This window comes from Suncus etruscus, chromosome 4 (genome assembly GCF_024139225.1).
Source record: "Suncus etruscus isolate mSunEtr1 chromosome 4, mSunEtr1.pri.cur, whole genome shotgun sequence".
In the NCBI taxonomy this organism is placed as follows: Eukaryota; Metazoa; Chordata; class Mammalia; order Eulipotyphla; family Soricidae; genus Suncus; species Suncus etruscus.
In genome coordinates, this window is record NC_064851.1 from 79,460,751 (window position 1) to 79,473,426 (window position 12,676).

Consider the following 12,676-nt stretch of genomic DNA (forward strand, 5'->3'; position numbering starts at 1 on the left):
AATAAATAGTTTAAAAAGTTTACTTTAGAATTTTCTATTGCTTTTCAATGTCTTCAGTAAACATTTTTTTCCAAACATATTGAAATGGACTACAATATTTAATTTCATTTATTAAAATGGCTTTTAAAAGTTAGGTTATATTAGGTGGTGTTCAGGGCTTACTCTTGGCTTGTGCTCAGGGATCACTGCTGTTGGTGTTCTAGAGATCATATGTAATGCTGGGATATAAGTTGGGGTAGCTGCATGCAAGGCAATTGCCTCAACCCCTATACTGTATCTTGGGCCCTTACAATAACCTTTTATACTTATATTTTAGTATAAATAGTATAGACTTAAAATTATAGTTAATATGTCTATAGATAGTTCCTTCTTATTAGGAGTGTGGTAAAAGTTTTGAGACCATAGGGAAGAATAAATAAATTCTCTGCCCTGGAGGAGTGTATAGTCAAATAAATGCGCTATTCTTCAGGAAGAAACTGGGAATGCTCACCTTTAATGACAATCTTTATCTTTAACTAACATTTCTTCTAATGATGCTTAATGTCATGAAACAATTCTTTATAAGGCTCTTTGTATTCAATGGCAATGACTTATTAATGCATCCTGATTTTTATATTTAAGGTGATTATATTTTTATATATTATATTTAGAGAGGATGGTCAAATTTGTCCAGGTTAAAATGTATCATTAGGGAGTACAAAAATTAGCTTTTATGAACATGACTTTGTTTAGTTCAGAGTCCATATTGGTACTCCTTTGAAACGGGAAAGTTTTCCTGATATAAAATTTTCCTTATATTAAAAATGATAGAACATTATTCAAACAATTACAAACTCCTCACTATAATGAGTTTTAATAGTTGTATAGTATTCAGTTATTTTATACAGGGCTTAAAATTCCTTTCAACTTATAAAAGATTTTAATTTTTAATTATTTTTTTAATTTTAGACACACGGTTTAAATACTGTTAATGGTAGGGATTCAGGAATAAAACATTCCAACACCATACCCTCCATTAGAGTAATGCTTCTCTGCAGCATTGTTTCACAGTCCCCTACCAGTCTATTCTTCCCTAAACCCTCTCCTGATACTGAAGATAAATTGTCAGATTTTGTTATCTTTAAGCATTTGTTATTGTCCCAGTTTATTTCTTTACATCCCAGATATGAGAGATATCATTCCATAGGTATGTATACTACATTTAAAAACGTTTAGTATATAAGCTTGGGAGGAGAGCTCAATGGACTGTGCACAAGTTTTGTCTGCAGGAGACCTAAATTTGATAACCAGCACCACATGGTCCTCTTTGAACAATACTGAGAGCAAGAGTGACTCCTGAGAAACAAGCTAGGAATAGCCCTGAACACAACTGGAAGGTCAGAAAGTAAAGTTAATGAAGAATAGCTTATAATTACATAGTTTAGGTAAATTGCCTGCATTTCCTACAACTATAGGTCTAAATTTAGAAAATAGGAAGTTACAAAGAGGGGAGAAGTAAAGTTAGGGCAGAGAAGGGATCACTATGACAATGGTAGTTGGAAATGGACATTCTGGATTAGAACTGTGTGTTGAAAAGTTATATACATGATTCCCTAGCAATATTGCAAACCACAATACCTAAAAGGAAAAATAGGTCAGAGTGTGTGTGTATGTGAGAGAGAGAGAGAGAGAGAGAGAGAGAGAGAGAGAGAGAGAGAGAGAGAGAGAGAGAGAGAGAGAGAGAGAGAGAGAGAGAGAGAGAAGGAGGGAGAGAGGGAGAGAGGGAGGGAGGGAGGAGAGAGAGGGAGGAGAGAGAAAGAAAGTATCTACCTTAGAGGCAGGCAGGTGAGTGGGGACAGGAAGGAAACTGGACATTGGTGGCAGAAAATGTGCACTGCTGATGGATGGATGCTGGAACATTATATGACTGAAACTCAATCATGAACAACTTTGTAAAAAATATTTAAAAAAAAAAACAGGAAGTTAACGGGCTGGAGAGATAGTACCATGGATAAAGCATGCAGCCAAACTGGGTTTGATATCCCACATTCTATATGTTCCTTTGAGCATTGACTGGAGTGATTCCTGAGTGCAGAGTCAGGAGTAAATACTTCTGGATATGACCCCCAAACAAACAAACAAACAAACAAAATAAATAGAAGGTGATAAATAGTAAAGTCTACTCATTCATTTAGGTCGTGGACTGAGTAAGAAAGTGTGCCCTGAGGATTGGTCAATTAATTATATTTGGGGCCTATACACTGTGGTTTTTAGGGATTATTTCTGGTTCTGAACCCCTGGCAGTGGTTGGGTACCACATAGGATAGTGGGGATCGAACCTTAAGAAATAGGAAATTTTATTATCTTGTTATGGTGATAATAAAATTCTATATATGATATTTTTACATATGATACACCATAATTCCATATGATATGGTGTATTTTGTAGAGTTTTTTTTTTTTTTTTTTGGTTTCTGGGCCACACTTAGCAGTGCTTAGGGGTTACTACTGGCTCTGCACTCAGAAATAGCTCCTGGCAGGCTCAGGGGACCATATGGGATGCCAGGGATCAAACCCAGGTCCATCTTGGACTGGCAATTGTGCAAGGCAAACACCCTACCGCTATGCTATCAGTTCAGCCTCCTGTAGAGGTTATTTTAAATAACTGAATTGACTTCAGTGATAGAATAGTGTATAGGGCAGTTGCCTTGCATGAGGCTGACCCACATTTGATCACCATTATCCCATACACCAGATTTTTTTGTTTTGTTTTTGGGCCACACCCGGTGACACTCAGGGGTTACTCCTGGCTATGTGCTCAGAAATTGCTCCTGGTTTGAGGGACCATATGGGATGCTGGGGGACCGAACCATGGTCCGTCCTAGGTCAGCTGCATGCAAAGCAAATGCCCTACCACTGCACCACCACTCTGGCTCTACCCGAGAGATTTTTAATGTGCAACTCAAGTAAGAATCACCGAAGAATCATTGTTTTACATTTAAGTTAAGAGACTAAAATCTTAAATTTGTTCATAATTGCATCTTAATATTTATGATTACAACAAACAATAGATCAAGAAGTTGATAATTTTTTGGAATTACAAATTGATAATTTTAACATACCGTATTGGTTCCTTAAACCACCACTCAGAGAGGAATTTTTCAAGAATCTCAGGAGGCAATGCATCATTTTCCATTAGATTTGCCTTGATTGCTTCTTCTTCTTCAGTAAGTTGTATATTTATTGGCTAAAAAAGGGAAACCTTCAGAAAATAATCTCCCAAATAAAAACCCCATGTTAACAAATAAGACTGTATTAACTAAATGGTTTTGATAAGACATGTTGTTTTTTATTCTCCCTAGGGTCATTTTTATGCTGTTGTTTGTAAACATTTTTGTGAATTTTCATTGTTATTTCTTCTTTGTATCAAAAAATTGTAAACATTTTAACATTGAGTTATTTTTTGAAAGAATATTAAATATAGTTTTAAATATTAAATTTCTTTTTTTTTTTTTTTTGTGGGGAGGAGGACCTGGCTGTGCTCAGGACTTACTCCTACCATGTGCTTTGAAATCATTCATGGCAGGGTTTGAGGAACTATATGGGGCACCTGTGATTAAACTCAGGTCAGCTGCACATAAGGCAATCATGCTACCTATTGTACTATTGCTCTGGCCCCTAAACATTAAATCTTATCCATTTTGCTAAGAGGAGTTTTTTTTAAACTTTATTTATTTATTTATTTATTTATTTATTTATTTATTTATTTATTTATTTATTTTCCCACACCCAATGGTGCTTAGGGGTTAAATTGTCCCTGGAAGGCTGGGGGCCATATAGGATGCTGGGAATTAAGCCGTGTCCCTCCCGGGTTGGCCATATTTACAAATATGGTAGGCAAATAACCTACCGCTGTGCTATCTCTCTGGCCTCTAGCCAAGAAGAGTTTTGATTGATTTTTATACCCAGCTTCAAGACATCTGTCATCACATTTTGTGAAAAACTTTCAATCACTCTATATTGGACATATATACATATAAGTATAATTCTGTCAGCCATCATCAAATGATTCTACCAGGTTCTGGCCAAAGGGTGGGCCAGCCAGGCCATGCTCTAGAAGGCAGCTTATTCCTAGGGTCAGTTACAGGGTCTTATTTAATAAGAAAAGGGCTTATTATTTTCAGAGATGATTTTAAAAAAGGAGTTAAAGTTAAAAATGTTCTTTAACAATCCTAAGCAGAAACCACCTCAAAGATACAAACATACATGGCATCATTAGAAAGGGATATTTTGAGAGTTCATCTGAGCTGGGGCATATTTTGGTGACATTTGATAGAAAACAACAACGAAAAAATTACTATAGTCTAGAACAGAAACTTTAAATAGCATAATCCCCAACAAGTGCTGCATGACAAACTTGTTAAGGAATATTTTTCTTAGTTTTTATTGAACTTATGTAGAATTAAATATTTTCTGTTTTTTCTTTTTTTGGTGTTTGGGCCACACCTGGTGGTGCTCAGGGCATATTCCTGGCTCTGCGCTCAAGAGTCACTCCAGGTAGAGGGGGCAGAACATATGGAGTGCTAGGGATTGAACTTGGGTTGGCAGTGTGAAAGCCATGTGCCTTACCCTCTGTACTATTGCTCTGGCACTCACTATTTTAAACTCTAGATGGGTAGTATTATCTGTACCTCATATATGGGAAGGTTGACTCAACAATTTTATCAAGCTTTATTCTACTTATATTTTATTTCCCTAAAATGATAAGAATAAGCACAATTATTTGAAAAGAGAACACTTGTACAGGTACCTTTGGCTTCTTTGTATTGCTTTCCTTAATTGTAATCTGAGCTTGGGCTGAAAGCTCTTCAATTTCTTGTTTTGAAGCTTGTTCATCCTCAGACTCTTCCTCAAATTCTGGTCCAATTCTTTTTTCAGTTTTGAGCATTATTTTTTCTTGAAGAAATTCTTCAAATTGAATGTGAAAAATGCCAAATCTTTCTGCCACTTTTCTTCCACAGACAGTTTTGCCTGAGCCATGGGGGCCCAGCAGGCATATTCTTAATGGAGGAGCCTGCCATGGAGGGGTGGGTTAAGGAAAAAAGAGGGTAGAGGAAGAGTGAAGAAAAAGAAGTCTTAGTAATCTATAGGATAAAAGGTCATAAAGTAACTGTCCTCCTTAAGACTGAGTAGGAATTACAACTTTGTAAATTCAAGGATGTTTTGACATTTTACATGTTAAACAGTTAATAAAAATGAACATGTCATTATGTGCCTCAAATATTACTGTGAGAGAATTGTAATTCACTTAGACCACAATAAAATTTAAAAAATTAACATAAAATGCCTAAACAAGGGCCGGAGAGATAGCATGGAGGTAAGGCATTTGTCTTTGCATGCAGAAGGTTGGTGGTTCAAATCTTGGCATCCCATATGATCCCCTGAGCCTGCCAGGAGCAATTTCTGAGCATAGAGCCAGGAGTAATCCCTGAGCACTGCCAGGTGTGATCCCAAAACAAAACAAATAATAAAAAAAATCCCCAAACAACAATGATTTGTAGGGATCATCTTGATTAGTCATAAGATTATCTTGATATTATATGCCAAAAGGCACTTAATAAAGACAATTTCATTAAAGAAAATAATTAGGGGGGCTCCTTAACAGGCTCAGGAACTTAGTGACCCCCCAGAAGGCAATTAACAGAAAATTCACTGATTGGTTCAATGCAAGGGTCTGAGCTTTTGGTGTTTTTTGGGGTCCAGTGGTACAGTGGAGTGGGGAGGGGATTAAGCAGTGCTTGGAGCTTGGTGTTCAGGATTCAATTTGAGACTGCTGCATGCACTACTCATTACTACTACTCTTATACTATTTCTCTGGCTCCTTAAAACTTCTATTTTTAATTATAAAAGAAAGGAGGAACTGGAGTCATAGTACAGCGGGAAGAGCGGCCTTACATGTGCCTGACCCGGGTTCATCCTGGGCATCCCATTCAGTCCCTCAAGCCCACCAGGAATGATTCCTGAGTGCAGAGCCAAGAAGTAATCCCTCAGCACCATTGAGTGTGAACCAAAAAGGCAAAAAAAAAAAAAAAAAAAGAATGGAAAGGTATGTAACATTTTTCACCTCCCTGTTTTGGGGCCACATGGCAGCCCTCAGAGGTGGCTTATAGCTCTGCTCTCAGAAAATAGTCCCAGCATGCTCAAGAGACCAAATGGGATGCGGTTGATGGAATCCAGGTCTGTCGTGTGCAAGGCAACATCTTTCCTGCTGTGCTATTGCTCTGGCCCACATATAGCATGCTTTTTAAAAACTTTCTCTACTAAACAAGATCCTCATAAATAATGAAATGCTAAACTCCTTTTTATTAATTCTTGTATTAGAGAAAGCCCCAAACAGAGAACCCAGAGATTCAATTGATTGGGCTGTCCTTTGGAGACAGAAATTGTCAAAAAATTATAATCCTATGTATAGGAGTGCATAGGACATTAGTGTATTGTGTTTTTGTGATCCTGGGGTATATCCATAGGAGTGATATTATTGGATTGTATGGAAGTCAATGTCCAGTTTTTAAAGGAATATCCATATTGTTTGGAAATGTTTTATTAAAAATAATATAAATGTTTAAAAAGGTTGCAGTTCTATTAAAGAAGACAGTTTCTAAAAAGAGAAGTACCTGAGAAAAGAACTGACTGCTAAAGTAAAATACACAGTAGTTAGTGAAATTCTAAGATATCTTAGTGTGAAAATATGTGATTTTAGGTAATTTTGTACTACCTGTCTGGTGTAATATTCAAAAAATACTGGACAATTTAATAACAGGAAGACTGAGGAGAACATCTTAAAAACACCAGGTAATGGGGACTGGAGAGATAGCAATGGAGGTATGGTGTTTGCCTTGCATGCAGAAGGATGGTGGTTCAAATCCTGGCATCCCATATGGTCCTTGAGCCTGCCAGGAGTGATTTCTGAGCATAAAACCAGGAGTAAACCCTGAAAACTGCCACGTGTGACCAAAAAAAAAAAAACCAAAACAAAACAAAACAAAAAACAGGTAATAAAACATACAGGATAAGCCAAGGAATAAAAATCAGTATAGCAACAAAAGATGCCAGCTCACAATAAAGCAATACCTTTTATATTCTGAAAGGGAATAATTTTTATGCTAGAAACCTATGCCAATACAAACTATCAGTTATATCTAAAAACATAATCAGATATAATTTTAGAAATATATACTTCAGTCAAATATCTGCTGATTCTATTCTCCATCATTTATTCACTCTTATGTTATTCAGTCTGGATTCCTCCCAGGAGTCCACTCTTCACCTCTCCATGTACTTCTGGTGGAATGAATTTCATAATCAGTTGAAGAATTGGGCATGCATTAGACAAATCAATGCATAACTTAAAAGAATGGAACAGTGAATAATAAAAAAGGACGAGAAGGAGATTTTGTAGCTGCTGTCTCACACTATTCTTGTATATTGCAATTTAGAGTCCTCGGTGATAAAATTGCTAAAGTAATACCTTGCATTTCCACAACTTAAACTTCTGACCACTTGAACTGTCTGAACAGGGGAATTAATCTGGTGATGTTCAGGGCTTATTCCTGGCTCTCTAATAAGGGGTTATTCTTTGTAGTATCTGGGGCATAATATGGGATACCAGGGATCAAACCAGTGTTGGCCACATACAAAGAGAGTGCTTTGACCACTGTACTATTTAATTGCAACTTTACTATTAAATAAAACAGAAGAGTTTGAATTGATCTCTAAATAAAGTACTCAAAAGCAATCACTAGGAAAGGAAGACTATTATTTTTACCTTTAATGGTTCTTTTTGAGCCACATATTCCTCAGGATGTTCCAAAAACTTTTCTTTTGCTTCAGGACTTGACATGTAGTAGATCTTCTCTCGATACTTCACTGCATCCTCTGTGTTGCCTGGCTGTAGAACAAAGTGTTCTTTGAGAGCCACGGGACAAAAATGCTTTGAATCTCCCAAATGTCTTCTCTTCTCTTTAATTTTTTCTTCATTCTGGAAATATTTTTAAAAGTTTGGGAAACAGTATTTAAAAAGTCATTTTGATGTGAAGCTAAGCAGTTACAAGAGCAATATTATGTAACCCACAACAATGTCCTGTTAAAGCAATCCACAAAGGCAAGTTACTCTTTTATATTTAAAAAATATTTTTGGCTTCTAGGCCTTACCTGGCTGTGCTTAGGGCTTAATCCTGGCTGTATACTGCATTACTTCTAGTAGTGCTCAGGGGACCATATGCAGTGCCAGCAGTTGAACTGAAGTTGGTGCCACATCTGAGCAAATGTCTAATCCTTATATCTTCAACTTCAAAGACCAGTTTTTATATTATTTTAATTATTTAAAATCACTTTCCTACAACCTTCTAAGTTCACATCTCAAGCTGCTTTATTATGGAAAATGAGGGGGCTTCTAGTCCTGCCTACAACCCCAAACATGCATTGGTTTGTGTGTGTATTTGTGTGTATGGTTAATTTCTAAATGAAAATTATTCCTCAGAAGTAAAAGAGAGAGGGTCACAACTTTTGGTACATTGAAAATAAAATGAAGAATACTTCAGGGGTTTCTCTGTTTCCTAAGTGAATTCCTTAAGTGAATATTAAAAGCAAATAATGTTAAAATATTTTATTTAATTCAATTGGAAGTACTCAACATTATTTAAATTTTGACCAAAAAAGCTGTTTTAAGTTCTATTTTTTGCATATTTGTTTTTTATTTGAGGGGGCACACAAGGCAATTCTCAGTACTTACTTCAAATTGCACTCAAGGATAACTGGTGAATAGCAGTGGTGATGAAGATGCAATAATGATGTACATGGTTTGCAGATGATATAATACTATATATATAGAAAACCCTAAAGACTCTACTAAAAAGCTTCTAGAAACAACAGATTTATATAGCAAAGTGGCAGCCTACTAAATTAACATGAAAAAAATAATGGCCTTCTTATACACCAATAATGATAGAGAAGAAATGGACATTAAAAAAACAATCCCATTCACACTAGTGTTACACAAACTCAAATACCTTCGATTCAATTTAACTGAAGAGGTGAAAGACCTATACAAAGAAAACTATACAATCTTGCTTCAAGAAATAGAAGAGGAAACAAGGAAATGGAGACACATACCCTGCTCATGGATTGGGAGGATTAACATCATTAAAATGTCAATATTCCCTAAAGCATTGTATGGATTTAATGCAATTCCTCTAAGAATACCCATGACATTCTTCAAAGAAGTAGATCAAACACTTCTGAAATTCATTTGGAACAATAAACACCTGCAATAGCCAGAGAAACCCTTAGGATAAGGAATATGGGAGGTATCACTTTCCCCAATTTTAAATTGTATTACAAACAATAGTCATTAAAATAACATGATATTGGAATAAAGACAGACCCTCAGATCAGTGGAATAGACTTGAGTATTCAGATAATGTTCCCCAGACATACAATCATACATACATACAACAGAGCAAGGAAAGTCTTTTCAACAAGTGGTGTTGGAACAAGTGGTTAGCCACTTGCAAAAAAGCAAATGCAGACTTTCATCTAACACCAAGCACAAACCCAAACGGATTAAATACATTGATATCAGACCTGAAACTATAAGGTATATAGAAGAACATGTAGGTAAAACACTTCATGACATTGAGACTAAAGGCATCTTCAAGGAAGAAACAGCTCCCTCTAAATAAGTAGAAGCAGGCGATAAACAGATAGGACTATTTTAAGTGAGAAACCTCTGCACTTCAATAAAAAATAGTGACTAGGGTACAAAATTTATCCACAGAATGGGAGAAACTATTCACCCAATGCCCATCAAGTAAGAGGCTAATATCGAAGATATACAAGGTACTGACAAAATTTAACAAGAAAAAAAATCTAACACCATCAAAAATGGGGAGAAGAAATGAACAATTTTTCAAAGAAGAAATCCAAATGGCCAAAAGTCACATAAAATGCTCCACATCATTAATCATCATGGAAATGCAAATCAAAACAACAATGAGGTACCATCTCATGCAAAGGAGACTGGCACACATAGCAAAGAACAAGAACAATCAGTGTTGTGGGGAAGTGGAGAGAAAGAAACTCATTAACTGATGGTGGGAATGCCACCTAGTCCAGTCTTTATGGAAAACAATATGGAGATTCCTCAAAAAACTGGAAATTGAGCTCCCATATGTTCTAGATATACCATTGCAAGGGATATACCCTAGGAACATAAAAAAAAAAATACAAAAATGCCCTTTCTCACACTTATATTCATTGCATCTTTTTACAATAGCCAGAATCTGGAAACAATCAAGATGTCCTTCAAGAGATGAATGGCTAAAGAAACGATGGTATATACACACAATGGAATATTATGCACTGATCAGTAGAGATGAAGTCATGAAAATTTCCTACACATGGATGAACATGGAAACCACTATGCTGAGTGAAATAAGTCAGAAGGAGGGTGATAGATACAGAATAGTCTCACTCATCTATGGGCTTTATGAAAAACAAGACATTATTGTAATAATGCCCAGAGACAAAAGAGATGAGGGCTGGAAGGACTGGCTCTCAATGTGAAGAGTGATGAGTGTAGAGAGATGATTACACTAACTATCATGACAATGTTAATGAGTGAGAAAAGTAGAATGCCTGTCTCAACTACAGGCAGGGGTAGGGGAAGGAGGGAGATGTGGGGCATTGGTGGTGGATATGTTGCACTTGTGATTGGGGGGGGCTGTTCTTTTTATGGCTGAAACCCAACTACAATCATGTATATAATCATGTGCTTAAATAAATTTTTTTTAAAAGTTTATAAAAAATAATAGCTGACTATCATGTCATTTAATTATACAAGCCTTATTATTTTGCATCATATTATGTTATGCAATCAGATTAAAAAATATAACAAATTTATTCATAGCCATTAAAAATGATGTACATGATGGCTGTGAAGCATTAACACAACACTGTTGTAATCATCTTACATAAACTATATAAAATTAAAAAATTATTTCAAGATACTTATTTTTCCATTTAACAATATTAAATATTTCTAAATTACTTTAAACACTGTGGTCACAAGGTTATTGTAGTATATTTGTTCTTCTTTCTTTCTTTTTCTTTCTTTCTTTCTTCTTTCTTTCTTTTCTTTTCTTTCTTTCTTTCTTTCTTTCTTTCTTTCTTTCTTTCTTTCTTTCTTTCTTTCTTTCTTTCTCTCTTTCCTCTCTTCTCTTCTTCTTTCTTTCTTTCTTTCTTTCTTTCTTCTTTCTTTCTTTCTTTCTTTCTTTCTTTCTTTCTTTCTTTCTTTCTTTTCTTTCTTTCTTTCTCTCTCTCTCTTCCTTCCTTCCCTTCTTTCCTTCCTTCCCTTCCTTCCTTCCTTCCTTCCTTCCTTCCTTCCTTCCTTCCTTCCTTCCTTCCTTCCTTCCTTCTCTTCCTTCCTTCCTTCCTTCCTTCCTTCCTTCCTTCCTTCCTTCCTTCCTTCCTTCCTTCCTTCCTTTTCTTCCTTCCTTCCTTCTCTTCCTTCCTTCCTTCCTTCCTTCTTCCTTCCCTTCCTTCCCTCCCTTCCTTCCCTCCCATCCCTTCCTTCCTTTCCTTCCCTTCCTTTCCTTCCTTCCCTTCCTTCCCTCCCTTCCTTCCCTCCCATCCCTTCCTTCCTTTCCTTCCCTTCCTTTCCTTCCTTCCCTCCCTTCCCTCCCTTTCCTTTCCTTTTCCTTCCTTTCCTTTTCTTTTCCTTCCTTTTTCTTCCTTCCTTCCTTCCTTTTCCTTCCTTTCTTCCTTCCTTCCTGCCTGCCTTGCTTCCTTCCCTTCCTTCCCTTCCTTTCTTCCTTCCTTCCTTCCTTCCCTTCCTTCCCTTCCCTCCCTTTCCTTCCCTTCCCTCCCTTCCCTTCCCTTCTCTCCCTTCCCTCCCTTCCCTTCCTTTCTTCCTTCCCTCTCTTCCCTCCCTTTCCTCCCTTCCCTTCCCTTCCCTTTCCTTTCCTTTCCTCCCTTTCCTTTCCTTTTCCTTCCTTTCCTTTCCTTTTCCTTCCTTTCTTCCTTTTCCTTCCTTCCTTTTCCTTTCTTCCTTCCTTTTCATTCCTTCCTTTTCTTTCCTTTCTTCCCCTCCCTCCCTCCCTCCCTCCCTCCCTTCCTTCCTTCCTTCCTTTCTTCCTTTCTTCCTTCTTCCTTCCTTCCTTCCTTCCTTCCTTCCTTCCTTCCTTCCTTTTTCTTCCTCTTTCTAAAAATTTTCCTTCTTTGTTCTTTTTTATTCCTCATCTTATCTTCCTCCTCCTTCTTCCTTCTTTCTTTTCTTTTTTGGGGAGGGGCACACCCGGTGACACTTCAGGGGTTACTCCTGGCTCTGGGGTCAGAAAATGCTTTTGGCTCAGGGGACCATATGTGATACCGAAGAATCAAACCATGGACTGTTCTAGGTCAGTGCGTGCAAGTCAAATGCCCTACTGCTGTGCCACCGCTCGGGTCCCTTTTCTTTTCTCTTTCTTTTCTTTTCACTCTTTTTTTCTTCTTTTTTCCTTTGACATTGTGGTTGCAATATTGTTTACAAAAAGTTATTATGCATTTCACTATATCCTTTCAGTATCCAGTTCTTGCCCAAACTGATTATTTCTAACTATCATTGTCATAGTGGCCCCTTCTCTGCCCTAAACTGTACTCC

At 36.8% G+C, this 12,676-nt stretch overlaps 1 protein-coding gene across 1 annotated transcript in view; it reads right to left on the reverse strand.

Annotated features, from left to right (window-relative positions):
- Nucleotides 1-12,676, reverse strand: part of AK9 (adenylate kinase 9) — a 190,930-nt gene that overhangs the window by 50,213 nt on the left and 128,041 nt on the right. The window contains 3 exon segments of the mRNA XM_049772605.1: nt 3,102-3,226; nt 4,790-5,053; nt 7,805-8,017. Coding sequence (XP_049628562.1) covers nt 3,102-3,226; nt 4,790-5,053; nt 7,805-8,017 — 602 coding nt within the window.